This window comes from Bufo gargarizans, chromosome 4 (genome assembly GCF_014858855.1).
Source record: "Bufo gargarizans isolate SCDJY-AF-19 chromosome 4, ASM1485885v1, whole genome shotgun sequence".
NCBI classification, from domain to species: Eukaryota; Metazoa; Chordata; class Amphibia; order Anura; family Bufonidae; genus Bufo; species Bufo gargarizans.
Genome location: NC_058083.1, coordinates 381,319,097 through 381,340,896, shown reverse-complemented (window position 1 = coordinate 381,340,896; position 21,800 = coordinate 381,319,097). Strand labels below are relative to the sequence as shown.

Sequence of the window (21,800 nt, the reverse complement as noted above, 5' to 3'; positions counted from 1 at the left end):
TTTTTTGTCACAAGTTAGCGGAAAATGATGATTTTTCTTTTTTTTTCTTTTTTCCTTACAAAGTCTCATATTCCACTAACTTGCGACAAAAAATAAAAAATTCTAGGAACTCGCCATGCCCCTCACGGAATACCTTGGGGTGTCTTCTTTCCAAAATGGGGTCACTTGTGGGGTAGTTATACTGCCCTGGCAATTTAGGGGCCCAAATGTGTGAGAAGTACCTTGCAATCAAAATGTGTAAAAAATGGCCTGCAAAATCTGAAAGGTGCACTTTGGAATATGTGCCCCTTTGCCCACCTTGGCTGCAAAAAAGTGTCACACATCTGGTATCGCCGTACTCAGGAGAAGTTGGGGAATGTGTTTTGGGGTGTCATTTTACATATACCCATGCTGGGTGAGAGAAATATCTTGGCAAAAGACAACTTTTCCCATTTTTTTATACAAAGTTGGCATTTGACCAAGATATTTCTCTCACCCAGCATGGGTATATGTAAAATGACACCCCAAAACACATTCCCCAACTTCTCCTGAGTACGGCGATACCAGATGTGTGACACTTTTTTGCAGCCAAGGTGGGCAAAGGGGCACATATTCCAAAGTGCACCTTTTGGATTTCACCGGTCATTTTTTACACATTTTGATTGCAAAGTTCTTCTCACACATTTGGGCCCCTAAATTGCCAGGGCAGTATAACTACCCCACAAGTGACCCCATTTTGGAAAGAAGACACCCCAAGGTATTCCGTGAGGGGCATGGCAAGTTTTTAGAATTTTTTATTTTTTGTCGCAAGTTAGTGGAATATGAGACTTTGTAAGAAAAAAAATAAAAATAAAAATCATCATCATTTTCCGCTAACTTGTGACAAAAAATAAAAAGTTCTATGAACTCACTATGCCCATCAGCGAATACCTTAGGATGTCTACTTTCCGAAATGGGGTCATTTGTGGGGTTTTTCTACTGTTTGGGCATTGTAGAACCTCAGGAAACATGACAGGTGCTCAGAAAGTCAGAGCTGTTTCAAAAAGCGGAAATTCACATTTTTGTACCATAGTTTGCAAATGCTATAACTTTTACCCAAACCATTTTTTTTTTTGCCCAAACATTTTTTTTTTATCAAAGACATGTAGAACAATAAATTTGGCGAAAAATGTATATATGGATGTCGTTTTTTTTGCAAAATTTTACAGCTGAAAGTGAAAAATGTCATTTTTTTGCAAAAAAATCGTTAAATTTCGATTAATAACAAAAAAAGTAAAAATGTCAGCAGCAATGAAATACCACCAAATGAAAGCTCCATTAGTGAGAAGAAAAGGAGGTAAAATTCATTTGGGTGGTAAGTTGCATGACCGTGCAATAAACCGCTAAAGTTGTGGAGTGCCGATTTGTAAAAAAGGGCCTGGTCACTAGGGGGGTATAAACCTGTGGTCCTTAAGTGGTTAAAGGGAACCTGTCACCAGGATTTTGTGTATAGAGCTGAGGACATGGGTTGCTAGATGGCCGCTAGCACATCCGCAATACCCAGTCCCCATAGCTCTGTGTGCTTTTATTGTGTAAAAAAAACTATTTGATACATATGCAAATTAACCTGAGATGAGTCCTGTCCCTGACTCATCTCACGTACAGGACTCATCTCAGGTTAATTTGCATATGTATCAATTTGGGTTATTTACACAATAAAAGCGCAGAGAGCCATGGGGACTGGGTATTGCGGATGTGTTAGAAACCATCTAGCAACCCATGTCCTCAGCTCTATACACAAAATCCCAGTGACAGATTCCCTTTGAGATTGATTCTGATACTGCATTAATTTGCCATATCTTTTCATGTGCACAATCTGTGCTGCTTGGCTCTGGCGCTGTATTTACTACATTTATATATACATATATGTTTGGAGTATGTGGAGTATTGTAATTTTTTTTGGGGGGGTATTGAAGGTCTATTTTTTGGGGAGTTCTACACTGCTAGCATTCCACAAATTTTTGTAATCCAAACAGGGAACCCTGGCAACTGCATCTATCTTCCTCAGCGTCCACATCTTAGCCTGTAACTACCAGCAAGGGCAGTGGAGGAGAGCAGCAGCAGGCAACTCTGGGACCTCTGCCAAGTTCTGGGGGTGTCCTTGCTCATAAGAACATTCTTGTTTTACCACTAGAGATGAGCAAAATTCATTTCATGTCAGATTTGTAAAATTTTTTAAACAATTTGATTTGTGTCTGAATCGATTCTATACAAATAGAAATTGCTCCAATTGCCCTGAAAATTTATATATCACACTCTTTAGTGTCCTAGGACTCTTTCCATGTCCGCCACCCCCCTCCCTTCCCACACACACACACTCTCTTTTTAAGCACTTGAACACAAAGACAGCAATAGCAAATAATGTCACAGTGACACCGGCAAACATATCTATGGTTAAGTACATGTTTAACAGTGTTACCAAACAACGTTTTTAAAAGCACACTGCAGTATTGGATGTGATGTGCTTTTTCCTATTAGAAAGCTTCGAAAATGTGTCCCTTATCAGAGGCAGATAATGTTTAAACACACACAATGTTATGAGAAACAAAACAATGACTTGTTGGGACCAAGCTTTCAAAAACAATGCCTCAACAGGGGCAAATCCCTACCCCAGTTTATACATACATACATATGTTAATGTTGAAAGAAAGAGGGGCTTGTTCTGCACAAGCGTCCAAAAATGATACGTTAGCAGCTGTGGTGGTGGCAGCAGCAGCCATACGGTACTGAACATTATGGTAAGCAGGCACACAGCTACAGTGGTATCATGGTGGCAGCAGCAGCCATGTTTTATTGAAGATGATGGTAGGCAGGCAGACAGCAGCATTATGGCAGCAGCAGCCATATGGTACAGAACATTATTGTAGACAGGCAGACTGCAACAGTGGCATTATGGGGCACCATCAGCAAGGGCAGATCTATGCATCAGCCTTAGGGTCCATTCACACATCCGTAGTATATTGCGGATCCGCAATACACCCGGCAGGCACCCCCATAGAACTGCCTATTCTTGTCTGCAATTGTGGACGTGAGAATAGACCTTTAGCCAGAGGAGTGTGAAAATCCTCATGGATCCATGGCCCATTCATTTTGATAAAAAATTATGTTTGTACACTGGTGGAGGACAACTTGGGTGTCACAACACCCCCTGCAATGCTGAAAACCCTCTCTGAGGTGACACTGGAGGCTGGAGAGAACAGAGACAGCAAATTGGGCCAGTATTCCAGTCTGCCTCCCCAAAAGTCCATTAGGTCAGGGAACATGTAATACGCCAGACTGAACCTGGGTGTTGAGGCGGTTAGTTGTTCTTGTTCCGCCGTCCCTTGTAGCATCAGCGTGAGCATCTATTTTAACATAAATATGAGGGGGATGACATAATTTATGCTGCAGTTGTCCCTTCTGACAAATTTTGGTACCTTTTCCAAGAGCTTCAATATTCGACTGGCATCTCTGATGAGCTGTCACTGTCTGACTCGAAACAACACATGTTCCCCGCAGAGGTGGTCTGGTGCATGAGAAAATAATTCACCGATGTTCAGTGAGTTGTTAGGTTGCTGATCAAGCAATACATTGGCAGACAGTTCTGTCGCTGCAAGTCAGTGAGGGTATTCCTTACCACATAAGAATCGCTGAAATGTGAGAACAGTCTCCTGGACATTATCATCACTCTGTGCAAGCCAGTGTTCTTTTTCAAAAAGAATTGCAGAACTAGGTTTTTCAAGTGTGCCATGTATTAGTTCCCCCAAATGCTGCACAGCCACCTTGCCCAGTTGGAGTTTGCAGGGAGAAATCCAGTGGGATGTTTGCTGCTTGATGCACGTTAGCAAGTGATCGGCTGTGTGGCTGCACTCGTCCAGGCTGATCAGCTCTAACATCACAAGGCAACACTTCCCTATACAAATATAATTCTGCCCTGCTTCAATTGAGGATGGGAGGATGTCCATGGAGGAGGTGAAGGAGGAGGATAAGCACTTGGTGTGATAGGACAAGGCAGAGATGGCTTTTTGGGAGAAATAATGCTGGCTAGGTATTTACCAGCGAGGCTGGGGGCACGCCATCAGCTTCTAAAGGCAGTAGAATCCATAAGTGCTACAGCTGAGACTGCACCACCAATAACTTGGCCAAGTGGGAGTTAAGCTTGTACACCAGCTAATTGCTCAGCATGTAGAGCTATTTCTTGGCCACTAGAGTTGAACGGACACCCGGATGTTCGGGTTTCACGGGTTCGCCCGAACTTCACAAAAAATTTCAAGTTCGGGACCCGAACTTGACCCCAAACCCCATTGAAGTCAATGGGGACCCAAACTTTTGAGCACTAAAATTGCTGTAAAAATGTCATGGAAAGGGCTAGAGGGATGCAAATGCCAGCGAAATGTGGTTAAGAGCATGGCAAGTGCTCTGCAAACAAAAGTGGATAGGGAAATTACTTTAACACCTTAAGGACCCGGCTCATTTTTACCTTAAGGACCAGGCCATTTTTTGCAAATCTGACCAGTGTCACTTTATGTGGTGATAACTTTAAAACGCTTTAACTTATCCAGGCCATTCTGAGATTGTTTTTTCGGCACATATTGTACTTCATGACACTGGTAAAATGGAGTAAATTAAATAAATAAATTGGAATGCAATGGTAAGAGAGGTCCTCCACTTATCATTTGTAGATTCACACTGAAGGCATCAAAACTATGAATTAACACATGTGGAATTATATACATAACAAAAAAGTGTGATACAGCTGAAAATATGTCATATTCTAGCTTCTTTAAAGTAGCCACCTTTTGCTTTGATTACTGCTTTGCACACTCTTGACATTCTTTTGATGAGCTTCAAGAGGTAGTCACCTGAAATGGTTTTCACTTCACAGGTGTTCCCTGTCAGGTTTAATAAGTGGGATGTCTTGCCTTATAAATGGGGTTGGGACCATCAGTTGCATTGTGGAGAAGTCAGGTGGATACACAGCTGATAGTCCTACTGAATAGACTGTTAGAATTTGTATTATGGCAAGAAAAAAGCAGCTAAGTAAAGAAAAACGAGTGGCCATCATTACTTTAAGAAATTAAGGTCAGTCAGTCTGAAAAATTGGGAAAACTTTGAAAGTGTCCCCAAGTGCAGTCACAAAAACCATCAAGCGCTACAAAGAAACTGGCTCACATGTGGACCGCCCCAGGAAAGGAAGACCACGAGTCACCTCTGCTGCGGAGGATAAGTTCATCCGAGTCACCAGCCTCAGAAATCGCAGGTTAACAGCAGCTCAGATTAGAGACCAGGTCAATGCCACACAGAGTTCTAGCAGCAGACACAGCTCTAGAACAACTGTTAAGAGGAGACTGTGTGAATCAGGCCTTCATCGTAGAATATCCCCTAGGAAACCACTCCTAAGGACAGGCAACAATCAGAAGAGACTTGTTTGGGCTAAAGAACACAAGGCATGGACATTAGACCAGTGAAAATCTGTGTTTTGGTCTGATGAGTCCAAATTTGAGATCTTTGGTTCCAACCACCGTGTCTTTGTGCGACGCAGAAAAGGTGAACGGATGGACTCTACATGCCTGGTTCCCACCGTGAAGCATGGAGGAGGAGGTGTGATGGTGTGGGGGTGCTTTGCTAATGACACTGTTGGGGATTTGTTCAAAATTGAAGGCATACTGAACCAGCATGGCTACCACAGCATCTTGCAGCGGCATGCTATTCCATCCTGTTTGCGTTTAGTTGGACCATCATTTATTTTTCAATAGGATAATGACCCCAAACACACCTCCAGGCTGTGTAAGGGCTATTTGACCATGAAGGAGAGTGATGGGGTGCTGCGTCAGATGACCTGGCCTCCACAGTCACCGGACCTGAACCCAATCGAGATAGTTTGGTATGAGCTGGACTGCAGAGGGAAGGCAAAAGGGCCAACAAGTGCTAAGCATCTCTGGGAACTCCTTCAAGACCATTTCAGGTTGGAAGACCATTTCAGGTGACTACCTCTTGAAGCTCATCAAGAGAATGACAAGAGTGTGCAAAGCAGTAATCAATGCAAAAGGTGGCTACTTTGAAGAACCTAGAATATGACATATTTTCAGTTGTTTCACACTTTTTTGTTATGTATATAATTCCACATGTAACACCATCAACGGTCTCTAGTTCAAGAGGTAGACTCCTCAAAAATATGAAATTACACACACAGAAAGGAGTGCAACCACATCGATTTTCAGGGATTAAAACAACAACATTTTATTTATAACATGGTAAAAGAAACATGTATTCAAAGTACATAAATATGTGTACACGGGGACAAATCACAGATATAAATCACCTATTCAACAGACCCATAGCACTAATTATGCCGAGACCAGCCCCCTTGCTTTGTACTCTCCGGAAAACTCCCGGCAAATTGGATCATGCTGGGGGGATCTGGATCAAGGCAAACAATTTAATTGCACGCATGCTATCTATGTAAAACTATGCCTCACTTATTCAGCTCTAATCATCAGATTTAAAAGAAGCCGAAAAGGTGCACTACATAGCGATATTACATACCAAATGCAGGGGCTGCGGGCAAGGTGAAGTTACTCCTCCAGGAGGTTATAAATAAAATGTTGTTGTTTTAATCCCTGAAAATCGATGTGGTTGCACTCCTTTCTGTGTGTGTAATTCCACATGTGTTAATTCATAGTTTTGATGCCTTCAGTGTGAATCTACAATTTTCATAGTCATGAAAATAAAGAAAACTCTTTGAATGAGAAGGTGTGTCCAAATTTTTGGTCTGTACTGTATATATATATATATATATATATATATATATTGTAGCAATGTGAACATTGAAGTGTTTTCCCCAGGCTCCGGTCCGGGACTTAGGGCATGCTCATGTCCAGGGATCCTATTTAATCCTGCTACTTGTTCTTGGGTGTGTCTCACTCTGGAGAGTGTGCAGACAGAGGCCTGGTGAGGCTCTGTCAGTGTGGTCTCAGATAAGCCAGGCTGAGGGGCCACGAGGCTATGCAATAGCCTGGACTTTGGGGGACTTGCACACAGAAGGCTGGAGTGGCTCTGTGTGGTCTGAGCCAGAAGGGCTGAGAGACCACGATTCCTCAAGAGACCCTGGTGTGGGAGCAGCCTGGAGGCTGCTGAAGGTTGGGCTGGGAAAGCCGCATCTCATCACAGGTGTGAACTGTGCTACGCTTTAGGTGAGTCAGGGAAACCTATGTGTTTAGTTAGGGCCCAGACGGGCAAGGTATTTTATTTTGGCTTTGTGTGTTTTTGCTTTATGCCGTGTGCCACAATAAAGCACAGTTTGGCCCCTAAATCCTGGTTTCTGTGAAGAAGTGTGTGTTTGCAACCCCTGGAAAAGAGCTAATCCCCTACAATATATATATGTAGTATATACAGCAGTGTACTGATATGTGAGGTAGGAGGTATAATAGATGCAGTGTGTACTGATATGTGAGGTATGAGGTATAATAGATGCAGTGTGTACAGGTATGGAGTAAATACAGCAGTGTATTGACGTGAGATATGAGGTATAAATTACAGGTTGTACCTCATATATCAGTACTCTGCTGTATATACTATAAATCTATACACACTGCATCTATTATACCTCGTACCACACATAACAGTACACTGCTATATATACTATATATCTGTACACACTGCATCTATTATACCTATTTTGTGTGCCAGGGCTGTTTTGTAATCCCAATCCGGCCCTGAAGGCATAAATTATAAAACGCAGCAGCAAGAATAGTTCATGGAACAAAGAGAGAGGCCTGGAATGGGTAGTGGGAGGGGCTATAAACAGGGAATGGGGGCCCAATTTCGATTCTTGCTATGGGGCCCAGTGATTTCTATGTACGCCCCTGCCTGGCAGTTCTTTGGAAGGTTCTGACCATACATTGCCTCTGCTCTTTATTGATGCTGCTGCCACAACCCTCCTTCTCTGATGTTACCTCTTACTCAGCACCTTGATCAAGCTTCCAGGTCCTGTCCAACATACAATCATTGTCATAGTCCTCACCCTCTCCACCGCTTTTATCAGACTGTTTTATATCATTATGGTCTCCTCTGGATTCCCTGTTCTGTATTTCCCCCCCCCCCCCCCCCCCCCCCGAACCTCCTCCTCATGGCAGTCCTTACTGGCTGTTCTCAAACAACGCATTAACAGGGAGACTCTTCTGATCATCTTCCATAGCATGTGGTGGGGTGTTTTGAAGACAATGCAACTGCAAAACGTCTCTGGGGTTGCAAAGAGGAGGAGCAGAAGGAATGCTGTGATCCCTGGTTCCTGTGTCAGAATCAGAGGTGACCTCCACATCATCTGGCTGTGACTAAGAGGGGGATGATATCCAGTCCACAATCTCATCCTCTTTGTCCTTAATAATTACATTGTGCATTTCGTAAACCAGTGAGAACTGTGGCCTGCTACTACTGGCCGAATGGCTGGTGTTGCTACTGCTCCTACCTACATTCTGAATCTGGGAAGTACCGGGGAGCAAGGCAACTGTGTAAGGCACCCAGGTATTAGAGGGGGCAATATAGGGTTTGAATAACCCATTTAATAACATGGACAGATATAATGCACTCCAAAAAAAATACAGCACCTGCCTTTGCATCAGAATGTTATTGGAGCGTTGTGCTGGCAATAAGCTTATAAAAAATTGCTGTCTCTGTAAACTGCTAGGTGAATTGCAGCAGCAAACAGCAAACAACTTTAAGCACAGTGACCATCCCCATAACAAACTCTCTCAAACCATTCCCTCAGCTTTCCCTGAAGAAATTCCCTAAAATCTACACAATTACAATATATTTGTATTCTTTCTCTATATTGTCCCTAATCACACCACAGTAGTTTTTGGCTCTGTATACCGAGAAATCATTTTTTTGGGACACATTTCATACACACTCCGCCCTAGTCAGAGGCTGAACACAGTATAGTGCTTTTGCTGGTTCAACACAGGCATCTCCCTGACTACTGCTAGTCAGGGCAAGCCCTCCCCCCACTTCCTCCCAGTATCATGTGATCCTCCATCTTTACCTCACCCCTCATGGTTTTCCAAGCCAACAAATCGTGCTGGGCGAGTTTTTATACAATTCGTCAGAAACAAATGAAAATTCTTTTTGATTTGTTTCGTGGATGATTTTTTATGAAATTGGTAACAAAGCCGATAAGTTTAGAATAATCTTGTTCATCTTTAGTTAGAACCATAATATCTTTTACCTGTGAATAATTTATAATCAGACACTGCTACAAATAGTAGAGAGGAGGCAGGGGGTGAAGGACTCAATTGTCAGAGCCCCATTAGGTATCAATCTTAAAGGGGTTGTCCAAGTTATTTTTCTGTTCTTTGTATGTTTCTAACTAATCAAATGTAAGGGGTTTATAATTCACTTACTTCATCTGTAGTTGCTCCTTTCTCAGATTTCACTGAGGGTCACATGACCTGAGATTTCAGCTTCCCTGCCTGCTCTGTTGATGTTTCATGCACAAGCCTGAGGAGCAGGTCTGTGTCTGTGCACAACAGGTCACTGTGCTGGCCACGCCCCCCTGCACTGCTGTCTGCCCTGTGTCTCCCTCTCACTGGATTCTTTGTGAAAGATTAACCCCTTCTGCAGAACACACTCAGGGCTGGAGGCTTTGCTGAGAAGCTGCAGGCGGTGAAAAGATAAATGCCTGGCACAGGATCTGCCATCCTCATCCTGCAGACACAGAGCTGACAGAATGGAGGAGTTCTGCAGAGCATTTCACAAGAACAGGTAGGCAGAAGATCCTGTGTGTATCACCAGTGTCATTGTACAACATGCTGCTGAGTCTCCCAGGAGTCAGACATCAGAGGCAGCACTTTTATTCCCTCCAGAGCAGGGGGAGGGGCGCAAATATTCATGAGGAAAACCTCAGAGATTGATGTTATTGCAGATTAAGAAAGGGCCAGGAGAGAACCAGGGAAATGAGGAAATAGAATATGTTTTGCATAAAACTTGCTAAGCTTATGTATATATTGCTGACCATCAGATTTAAAGTGCTGCATTTTTTTCATAACTCAGACAACCTCTTTAAGCTAGCCCTGTTGGTAATTTTATTTAACCATAGAAAAAGACATACTTACCACTGCTGCAATGTTCTCTTGATAATACTTGAAGACACCTAAATATTTAGCATTTATTGTTGCAGCGGCCTGGAGCACCGATGCACTGAGGTACATCAAAGATGCAGCATAATGATAAAAGGCATCCTGTAAGGAAAAAAAAGAAAGTTTGAAAAGGAAAGAAAGCTTTTATGACAATTCCTTTACATTGTACAACAAATGAATGCTGATTGAGTTTAAATGAGTTTTCCAAGACTTACAAACTGATGGCTTATTGACCTTTCCTCTGGATAGGCCACCACCAATCAGCCGTTTGAGAAGGCATCGGTATTCGCGGTAGCTCCGCAGCCTTCTCTCAGCTTTCCCTACGCCATGTGATGTCACATTCATCGGTCACATGACTTAGGTGCAGCTCAACCCCATTTAAGTTAATAGGGCTGAGCTGTGATACCAAGCCCCCTCATTCCACTGTTAATCACTGCTTCCCTTCACATAATATATTTATATCTGGCTGCCTGCAGCCACCACTAGGGGGATCTCAGTGCATTAGAATTTATACAGTTACTTTAACCACTTTCCGACCGCCCATTGACTGTAAACGTCCTGGGCGGTCGGGTTTATCTCTGAATGGACGTTCTGGAATGTCCTTTCAGAAATGGCAGCTACACGCTAATCGTGACTAGGGAGGGACCGTTCCTGGGTGTCCCTGCCTTCTAGATCGCTGTATACACAGCACTGAATGAGTGTATACAGCCAGGAAGCGATCTGCTGCTTCCTGTCCCAGCCCAGTGGTGATGTGACCGCCAGGGCCGGGGGAGTGCAGGAGCTGCCAAGTCTTCCACAGACCTCAATCAGCCCTGCACTGAGGCTGTACAGCATAGTATTATGCGGTACAGCCTCTCTGGAGGGTGTATTTCCCCTGTAATTGGGGCTACTATGTCAGCTCCAGTTACAGGAGAAATCAATAGTAAAAAAAAAAAATTAAGTTAAATGTCCTCCAGAGGTCCTGTATGACCTTATGGGGAACACAAAATGCAAAATAAAAAATGTAAAAAGTAAAAAATAGTGTTTTTGAAAAAAAAGTTTCACATAAAAAAAAAAAAATCCCCCAAATCTGTTATTTAAGAAATGTTAAAAATAGAAGAAAATAGACATATTTGGTATCACCGTGTCCACAACACCCAGCTCTATAAGAATTTCATATGATCTACCCAATCAGGTGAACGCCATAAAAAAAAAAATACATTGCGCCAAAACAGATTTTTTTTTGTGAACTCATCTCCCAAAAACATAGATGTTAATCTATTAAAGAGTCGTATGTACCCCAAAATGGTAGCAATAAAAACGTCACCTCATCCCACAAAAAAGTGAGCCCCCACACAAGACCATAGCAAGAAAAATAAGAAAATATGGCTCTATAAAAATTGAACATGATTTTTTTTTTAAAATGCTCTTATTGTGTAAAATGTAAAAAACTAGAATATTTGGTATCGCCACATCAGTAACAATTGGCTCTACAAAAATTTCACATGATCTACCCCATCAAGTAAAATGTATGAAAAAAACAAAATTTTGCCAAAACAGCTTTTTTTAGTTACCTCACCTCCCAAAAAACATAATATCAATCAATCAATCAAAAAGTTGTATGTACCCCAAAATGGTAGCAATAAAAACATCACCTTGTCCCACAAAAAACAAGCCCCACACAAGACTATAGCCAGAAAAATAAAAAATAAATTGGCTCTAAGAAAATGGCAACACAAAAACATGATTTTTTTTCTAAAAATATTTTCATTGTGTACAGTCGGATGCAAAAGTTTGGGCAACCTTGTTAATCGTCATGATTTTGCTGCATAAATCGTTGGTTGTTACGATAAAAAATGTCAGTTAAATATATCATATAGGAGACACACACAGTGATATTTGAGAAGTGAAATGAAGTTTATTGGATTTACAGAAAGTGTGCTATAATTGTTTAACCCCTTAAGGACTCAGCCCTATTTCACCTTAAGGACTTGGCCATTTTTTGCAAATCTGACCAGTGTCACTTTAAGTGCTGATAACTTTAAAACGCTTTGACTTATCCAGGCCGTTCTGAGATTGTTTTTTCGTCACATATTGTACTTCATGACACTGCAAAAATTGGGTCAAAAAAGTAAATTTTTTGGGATAAAAAAATACCATATTTACAAAAATTTTTGAAAAATTAGCAAATTTCAAAGTTTCAGTTTCTCTACTTCTGTAATACATAGCAATACCCCCAAAAATGTTGATGACTTTACATTCCCCATATGTCTACTTCATGTTTGCAGCATTTTGGGAATGATATTTTATTTTTTGGGGATGTTACAAGGCTTAGAAGTTTAGAAGCAAATCTTGAAATTTTTCAGAAATTTACAAAAACCCAATTTTTAGGGACCACTACAGGTCTGAAGTCACTTTGCGAGGCTTACATAATAGAAACTGCCCAAAAATGACCCCATTCTATAAACTACACCCCTCAAGGTATTCAAAACTAATTTTACAAACTTCGTTAACCCTTTAGGTGTTGCACAAGAGTTATTGGCAAATGGGGATGAAATTTGAGAATTTCATTTTTTTGCCTAATTTTCCATTTTAACCCATTTTTTCTACTAACAAAGCAAGGTTTAACAGCCAAACAAGACTGTATCTTTATTGCTCTGACTCTGCCGTTTACAGAAACACCCCATATGTGGCCGTAAACTACTGTACGGGCACACAGTAGGGCGTAGAAGGAAAGGTGCGCCGTATGGTTTTTGGAAGCCAGATTTTGCTGGACTGATTTTTTGACACCATGTCCCATTTGAAGCCTTCCTGATGCACCCCTAGAGTAGAAACTCCATAAAAGTGACCCCATTTTAGAAACTACGGGATAGGGTGGCAGTTTTGTTGGTACTAGTTTAGGGTACATATGATTTTTGGTTGCTCTATATTACACTTTTTTGTGCGGCAAGGTAACAAGAAATAGATTTTTTGGCACGTTTTTATTTTTTGTTATTTACAAAATTCATCTGACAGGTTAGATCATGTGGTAATTTTATAGAGCAGGTTGTCACGGACGTGGCGATACCTAATATGTATACCATTTTTTTTATTTATGTAAGTTTTACACAATGATTTCATTTTTAAAACAAAAAAAATGTTTTAGTGTCTCCATAGTCTAAGATCCATAGTTTTTTCAGTTTTTGGGCAATTATCTTAAGTAGGGTCTCATTTTTTGCGGGATGAGATGACTGTTTGATTGGCACTATTTTGGGGTGCATATGACTTTTTGATCGCTTGCTATTACACTTTTTGTGATGTAAGATGGCAAAAAATGGCTTTTTTTACACCGTTTTTATTTTTATTTTTTTACGGTGGTCATCTGAGGGGTTCGGTCATGTGATATTTTTATAGAGCTGGTCGATACGGACGCGTCGATACCTAATATGTATACTTTTTTTATTTATTTAAGTTTTACACAATGATTTCATTTTTGAAACAAAAAAAATCATGTTTTAGTGTTTCCATAGTCTAAGAGCCATAGTTTTTTCAGTTTTTGGGCGATTATCTTGGGTAGGGTATGATTTTTGCGGGATGAGATGACGGTTTGATTGGTACTATTTTGGCGTACATGCGACTTTTTTGATCACTTTTATTACCTTTTTTGGGAAGTAAGGTGGGCAAAATTTCAATTTTCTCATAGTTTTTATTATTTTTTTATGGCGTTCACCGTGCGGGGAAAGTAAAATGACCGTTTTATAGATCAGGTCGTTATGGACGCGGCGATACCTAATATGTGTAGTGTATATATATATATTTTTTTTTTTATTCAGTGATAAATGTGTTTTTTTTTATCTTAACTTTTTTCACTTTTTTTTTAAATTTTTTTTTGACCCAGACCCACTTGGTTCTTGAAGATCCAGTGGGTCTGATGTCTGTATAATACAGTACTGTACAATATATATTGTACTGCACTGTATTTTACTTACCACTTTGTCTGAACAGATCTCTGCCTTCAGCACAGATCTGTTCAGCACCATGGACAGCAGGACGCCTGAGAGGCGTCCTGTTGCCATGGGAACCTTCCCCGTCTGCTCAGTAGTGTTCAGAACTTTGCAGACGGGGAAGGGTAAGGACGGGGCTTGGGGGGCTGCCTGGGAGCTCTCTCCCTCTCCCATCGGGGGGCTGCAAAGGCACAGCAGCCCCCGATGGGAGAGGGAGGGAGCTCCCTGAGCTGTTAACCTTTTCCATACAGCGGTCCGTACGGACCGCTGTATGGAAAGGGTTAAACGGCTGACATTGCATCACCGATGTCAGCCGTTTATACCAGGGTGCCAGCAATGTGCTGGCACCCTGGTATACCCACTAGAAGCCAACGATTATTCAAGGGGAGGCGGGCGGGGGATCGTGATCCCGCCTCCCGCACCGCCCGCCTCCCGCACCTCCCGCACCGCCTGCGACACCCCCCCTGCACCACCCGCCCACATAATATCATTCAGGGGTGCAGGGGGGTTAATAAAACTTAATTTCTGGCAATTTAGCGCAGCAAACCGCAGGTCTGAATTGACCTGCGGTTTGCTGCGATCGCCGATACGGGGGGGGTCACATTACCCCCCTCGGCGTTGTGACAGGATGCCGGCTGAATGATTTCAGCCGAAATCCCGTTCGGATTAACCCCCGGGGCGGCCGCAATCTTATTTTAAACTCATGACGTACCGGTACGTCATGGGTCCTTAAGGACTCGGGAACCATGCCGTACCGATACGTCCTAAGTCCTTAAGGGGTTAAACACAATTAGGCAGGTGCATAATTTTGGGCACTGTTGTCATTTTATTGATTCCAAAACCTTTAGAACTAATTGGAACTTAAATTGGCTTGTTAAGCTCAGTGACCCCTGACCTACATACACAGGTGAATCCAATTATGAGAAAGAGTATTTAAGGGGGTCAATTGTAAGTTTCCCTCCTCTTTTAATTGTCTATGAAGAGTAGCAACATGGGGGTCTCAAAACAACTCTCAAATGACCTAAAGACAAAGATTGTTCACCATCATGGTTTAGGGGAAGGATACAGAAAGCTGTCTCAGAGATTTCAGCTGTCTGTTTCCACAGTTAGGAACATATTGAGGAAATGGAAGACTACAGGCTCAGTTCAAGTTAAGGCTCGAAGTGGCAGACCAAGAAAAATCTCAGATAGACAGAAGCGACGAATGGTGAGAACAGTCAGTCAACCCACAGACCAGCACCAAAGACCTACAACATCATCTTGCTGCAGATGGAGTCGCTGTGCATCGTTCAACCATTTGGCGCACTTTACACAAGGAGATGCTGTATGCGAGAGTGATGCAGAGGAAGCCTTTTCTCTTCCCACAGCACAAAAAGTGCCGCTTGAGGTGGGCTAAAGCACATTTGGACAAGCCAGCTTCATTTTGGAATAATGTGCTGTGGACTGATGAAACTAAAATTGAGTTATTTGGCCATAACAAGGGGCGTTATGCATGGAGGAAAAAGAACACAGCATTCCAAGAAAAACACCTGCTACCTACAGTAAAATATGGTGGTGGTTCCATCATGCTGTGGGGCTGTGTGGCCAGTGCAGGGACTGGGAATCTTCTCAAAGTTGAGACGCATGGAATCCACTCAGTATCAGCAGATTCTGGAGACCAATATCCAGGAATCAGTGACAAAGCTAAAGCTGCGCCGGGCTGGATCTTTCAACAAGACAATGACCCGAATCCACTAAGGCATTTATGCAGAGGAACAAGTACAACATTCTGGAATGGCCATCTCAGTCCCCAGACCTGAATATAATTGAAAATCTGTGGTGTGACTTAAAGAGAGCTGTCCATGCTCAGAAGCCATCAAACCTGAATGAAGTAAAGATCTTTTGTAAAGAGGAATGGTCCAAAATACCTTCAACCAGAATCCAGACTCTCATTGGAACCTACAAGAAGCGTTTAGAGGCTGTAATTTCTGCAAAAGGAGGATGTACTAAATATTGATTTCATTTCTTTTTTGTGGTGCCCATGTTTCATTTTCACACCCAAGTATTAACAATTCTATGAAACAGCTGTTGAGTGAAGTGCTCGCCACACCCCTTAAAAATTCCTTGGGTGGTGTAGTTTACAAAATGTGGTCACTTTTTGGGGGTTTTCACTGTGGGGGTACCTAAGGGTCTCTTTAAATGCAACATGGTGCCCAAAGACCATTCCAGCAAAATCTGCCCTCCAAAAACCATATGGTGCTCCTTGCCTTCTGTGCCCTGTCGAGTGCCCATACAGTGGTTGCAGCGTTCGGATGTCCGCCTGGTCGTGCGGAGGCAAACAGATCCGTCCAGACTTACAATGTAAGTCAATGGGGACGGATCCGTTTGAAGTTGACACAATATGGCTCAATTTTCAAACGGATCCGTCCCCCATTGACTTTCAATGTAAAGTCTGGACGGATCTGTCTGAGCAACTTTTCACACAATTTTTTCTAAACTATAATGCAGACGGATCCGTTCTGAACGGATCCCATCGTCTGCATTATAGGATCCGCTCTGAACGCAAGTGTGAAAGTAGCCAAAGTCTAAACTTTTTGTGCTGTGAATATAGTGATGTTTATACACATTCATTTCTAGGTTTTAAGTGGGGTTAGGCTTTTCATTTGATATCACTTACTACTTGTATATGGATTTTTTACACATAGATGCCATGTATTGATGCTATACAGAACTTCTGCAGGTACACTCTATTATGGACATTCAGTTGAAAGGAAGGGCCGAATAAACCATTCAGGTGACATACTGTATCTATTCACATATTCTGTGTACTAATGTCTTCTTTCTTATGCACACATTGTTTGGAGGGAAACCAACTTATCTGCTGTTAGGTGTGTTTTATATGAGAAACTCCTTTGGTAAGATTACATTATGTCCTTTTAACAATAAAGCCTCACCCTTTAGGTTCACATATCCCCTACTAATGTTCCACATTATAAATGCACAGTCAAAAACACAATTTAAAATCCAGATTGCATCAAATATTGAAATAATATACAAGGATGGCTCTAACATGGACATAGGAACCAGCCAAACACTTTCTGGATCAATATTGTAAATGCAATCATGAAAATATATACCTCAGATCAAAAAGAGGGACATTCATGAGGAAAGAGGGACAGAGGGACTTGGGTCAAGTAGAGGGACTGTCCCTCCAAAAGAGGGACACTTGGGAGGCCTGGTTTCACTGTATCTGCAGACTTTTCTTTCTCCTCCTCAGTGAATCTGTAAGTGAGACACTCTGACAGCTCAATCTGTAACCCTTATCTCTAGTTCCCTGACAGCTCATAAACACTGATTTAAGCTATATTTTTATCAGTTTAATAAGAATTTAACTATTAGGATACTGGAGTTTTTTTTTTGCATTTTCATTTTTCTTCCCTATCTTCCTTGAGCTTTTTTTTATTTTTTCATTCACATAGCTGTATGAGGGCTTATTTTTTGCGGGACAAGTTGTACTTTCTAATGACACCATTTAATATGGCCTACAATGTAGTGGGAAGTGGGAAAAATATTCCAAATGGGGTGGAATTGAAAAAAAAATGCAATTACGCCACCGATTTACGGATTTTGTTCCTACAGCATTCTGTTGGCAAAACTGACCTGTGCCCTTCATTCTATGGGTCAGTACTATTACAACGATACCACATATGTATAGGTATATGTCTAAATGGTGTAAAAAAAAAATTTAACTTAAAAAAAAAAAAATTTTTTTTACATCACTATATTCTGACCCCCATAATTTTTTTGTAGTTATATCTACTGAACTGTGTGGGGGTTCAATTTTTGCAGGACAATCTATAGTTTTTATTAATACCATTTTTAAGTGTGTGTGACTTTTTGATCACATTTTATAACTTTTTTTGAGAAAGAGAAGCAATGAAAAAATAGCAAATTGGCAATTTTGACCCTTTTTTCCATTACGCTATTCGCCGCTTTGAAAAAATATTTCTATATTTTAAGAGTACGGGCGTATTCAGTTGCGGTGATACCCATGGTGTTTATATATTTTGTTATTTATGTATTTATTGTTCATTCTAGAAAAAGGGAGTGATTTAAACTTTTTTTTTTTTACTTATTTGTTATGATTTTGAAGCTCGTATTCATTCATGGATTTTTCCATGGAATTCTGAACATTCACGGATGAATATACTTTCCTGGCTCCCCACTCCCTGCGCTGCTCCTGGTTCCCGCACCACCACATCCGGTGTTGGGAGGAGCAGCCAAAGGCAGTGACGGGGATGAGCCTCCCTAGCATCACCCCCGATGTTTTCATCCACACATCCACTGGATGTTTTCATCCACGCACAGGGAGAAGCAGCTGCGGCGGTCAGGGGACTAGGAGCGGCACAGGAAGCGGGGGGCCAGGTAAGTATATTCATTGTGAGGGGCCCAGCATATGGGGAGCATTTTATAGTCTTGGATAACCCCTTTAGGACCTTAGTAGATAAAACTATAGTAATCATTGTTGTCCAGCACATCATGGTTGATACCTGTGATCATTTAAAGATATTATAAACAGAAATCAGCAGCAAAGGTTCAGGTACCTCAGGAGCAGGAACAGGTTTTATCATTTGTTTAGGGTAGGTTCACATTACATTTTTGCCATCAGTGTGACGTATATGTTAGGAAGAAAAAGGTTACATAAGCGTAGAACGTTGCGCTTTTCTATCCTGCAGAGTCAGGTAAAAAAAAGTATACATTAACGTTAGGATTGAGCGGACCCAAACCCGGACTGCAAAAGGACCTGCGATGACATGGTGAGTGCGTTGACGTCATTGCAGGTCCTGCTGAATGAAGATAGAAGGACCTGCGGTGACGTCACCGCAGGTCCTTTTGCAGGTCCTGCAGAAAGAAGAATACCAGAAGGATACCGACTGCGAGATCAAGTGGATAAGGTGAGGTTTTATTTATTATTTTTAACCCCTGAATGTCCATTTTATTTAGCATTCTGTCTCAAAAATGCTATTATTTTCCATTATAACCATGTTATAACGGAAAATAATAAAGTGAAGTTTGGATCTCCATTAACTTTAATGGGGTCTGGGTTCGGGGTCAAGTTTAGGTCCCGAACCCAAACTTTGACCTGTAGTTTGGCCATCCTTATAATTGACGTATACTTTTTACATTTTTTTTATTTACAATGAAACTCTATGGTGAATGGATGCCACTGTATCGCATCTGTCTGAGGCTTCCATTAATGTACAGTACAGACCAAAAGTTTGGGCACACCTTCTCATTCAAAGAGTTTTCTTTATTTTCATGACTATGAAAATTGTGGATTCACACTGAAGGCATCAAAACTATGAATTAACACATGTGGAATTATATACATAACAAAAAAAGTGTGAAACAACTGAAAATATGTCATATTCTAGGTTTTTCAAAGTAGCCCCCTTTTGCTTTGATTACTGCTTTGCACACTATTGGCATTCTCTTGATGAGCTTCAAGCGGTAGTCACCTGAAATGGTTTTCACTTCACAGGTGTGCCCTGTCAGGTTTAATAAGTGGGATTTCTTGCCTTATAAATGGGGTTGGGACCATCAGTTGCGTTGTAGAGAAGTCAGGTGGATACACAGCTAATAGTCCTACTGAATAGACTGTTAGAATTTGTATTATGGCAAGAAAAAAGCAGCTAAGTAAAGAAAAACGAGTGGCCATCATTACTTTAAGAAATGAAGGTCAGTCAGTCCGAAAAATTGGGAAAACTTTGAAAGTGTCCCCAAGTGCAGTCACAAAAACCATCAAGCGCTACAAAAAAAATTGGCTCACATGCGGACTGCCCCAGGAAAGGAAGACCAAGAGTCACCTCTGCTGCGGAGGATAAGTTCATCCGAGTCACCAGCCTCAGAAATCGCAGGTTAACAGCAGCTCAGATTAGAGACCAGGTCAATGCCACACAGAGTTTTAGCAGCAGACACATCTCCAGAACAACTGTTAAGAGAAGATTGTGTGAATCAGGCCTTCATGGTAGAATATTGGCTAGAAAACCACTGCTAAGGACAGGCAACAAGCAGAAGAGACTTGTTAGGGCTAAAGAACACAAGGAATGGACATTAGACCAGTGGAAATCTGTGCTTTGGTCTGATGAGTCCAAATTTGAGATCTTTGGTTCCAACCACCGTGTCTTTGTGCAACGCAGAAAAGGTGAACGGATGGACTCTACATGCTTGGTCCCACCGTGAAGCATGGAGGAGGAGTTGTGATGGTGTGGGGGTGCTTTGCTGGTGACACTGTTGGGGATTTATTCAAAATTGAAGGCATACTGAACCAGCATGGCTATCACAGCATCTTGCAGCGGCATGCTATTCCATCCGGTTTGCGTTTAGTTGGACCATCATTTATTTTTCAACAGGACAATTGTTCAGCTTAATTAATGCTGTGTTGGGTCCTAGAGTCCGGACCATGCGATTGTCCACAAATACAGTCGATAAGGATCCAGGGGCTACCTGTTGGTATCAGCACCTTAGGAACTCTCTATACGAAGTTACATTGGATGTGACATTGGATGTGACTCCAGGCTGTTTAAGGGCTATTTGACCATGAAGGAGAATGATGGGGTGCTGCGCCAGATGACCTGGCCTCCATAGTCACCGGGCCTGAACCCAATCGAGATGGTTTGGGGTGAACTGGACCGCAGAGTGAAGGCAAAATGGCCAACAAGTGCTAAGCACCTCTGGGAACTCCTTTAAGACTGTTGGAAGACCATTTCAGGTGACTACCTCTTGAAGCTCATCAAGAGAATGCCAAGAGTGTGCAAAGCAGTAATCAAAGCAAAAGGTGGCTACTTTGAAGAACCTAGAATATGACATATTTTCAGTTGTTTCACACTTTTTTGTTATGTATATAATTCCACATGTGTTAAGTCATAGTTTTGATGCCTTCAGTGTGAATCTATAAGTTTCATAGTCATGAAAATAAAGAAAACTCTTTGAATGAGAAGGTGTGTCCAAACTTTTGGTCTGTACTGTATATGTTTTTTTGTACACATTAAAAGGATGTGAAAAATGTGATGTCAACCCAGTTTTCGAAGTTCATATCTTACCAGGGTTGTCCATGTAGATCTTCCTCCGTGAGCTCCCACAAGGTACAAGAACAGAAGAATGGTCGTACATACAAATAAAGTGACAGAAACAAACATGACCCATCCTTGAAGTAGTGAACCAGAATACAATGTAGTAGAAGCTACCAAAGTCCAAACTAGACCACCAAAAACCTGCAACGAAATGAAAGGGACATTTAAAGAAACTGTAAAGAAATATGAATGGGATGAAAACAATTGTTTATTCTGATAATTATTCGAATTAAAATATGAGCTGCTACTCACTACCAAGTGCTTCCGTTCCGCAATAAAATAGAATGTGTTCTATTTTTTTGTGGAACGGACAGATCACGGACCCATTCAAGTTGAATGTGTCTGGATCCGTCCCGGCTGCTGCACGGACGTTGCATGTGCATTGGGGGCCGCAAATTGCAGACCCCAATGCACAGAAAGGAACCACAACGACCGTGTGAATAAGCCCTAACTGATGCAACAGGATCTGTTTTTTTTACAGGATCCATTTTATTTATTTTTTTCTCTCTCTCTCTTTCTGATGGATCAGAAGAGCGGAAAGCTAAATATGATCCTGCTAGACTTGTTGTCAGGTAATAAAGAAACTATTATGGAAG

The 21,800-nt window shown here is 41.6% G+C and overlaps 1 protein-coding gene across 2 annotated transcripts in view; it reads right to left on the bottom strand.

The window, feature by feature from the left end:
• LOC122934721 (myelin and lymphocyte protein-like) overlaps positions 1–21,800 on the bottom strand; it is a 199,767-nt gene that overhangs the window by 7,183 nt on the left and 170,784 nt on the right. For both annotated transcript variants that reach the window (XM_044290386.1, XM_044290387.1), the window contains exons 3-4: positions 21,175–21,345; positions 10,107–10,232 (exon numbers count right to left, since the gene is read on the bottom strand). In XM_044290386.1, coding sequence (XP_044146321.1) covers positions 10,107–10,232; positions 21,175–21,345 — 297 coding nt within the window. The remainder of the gene's footprint in view (positions 1–10,106; positions 10,233–21,174; positions 21,346–21,800) is intronic.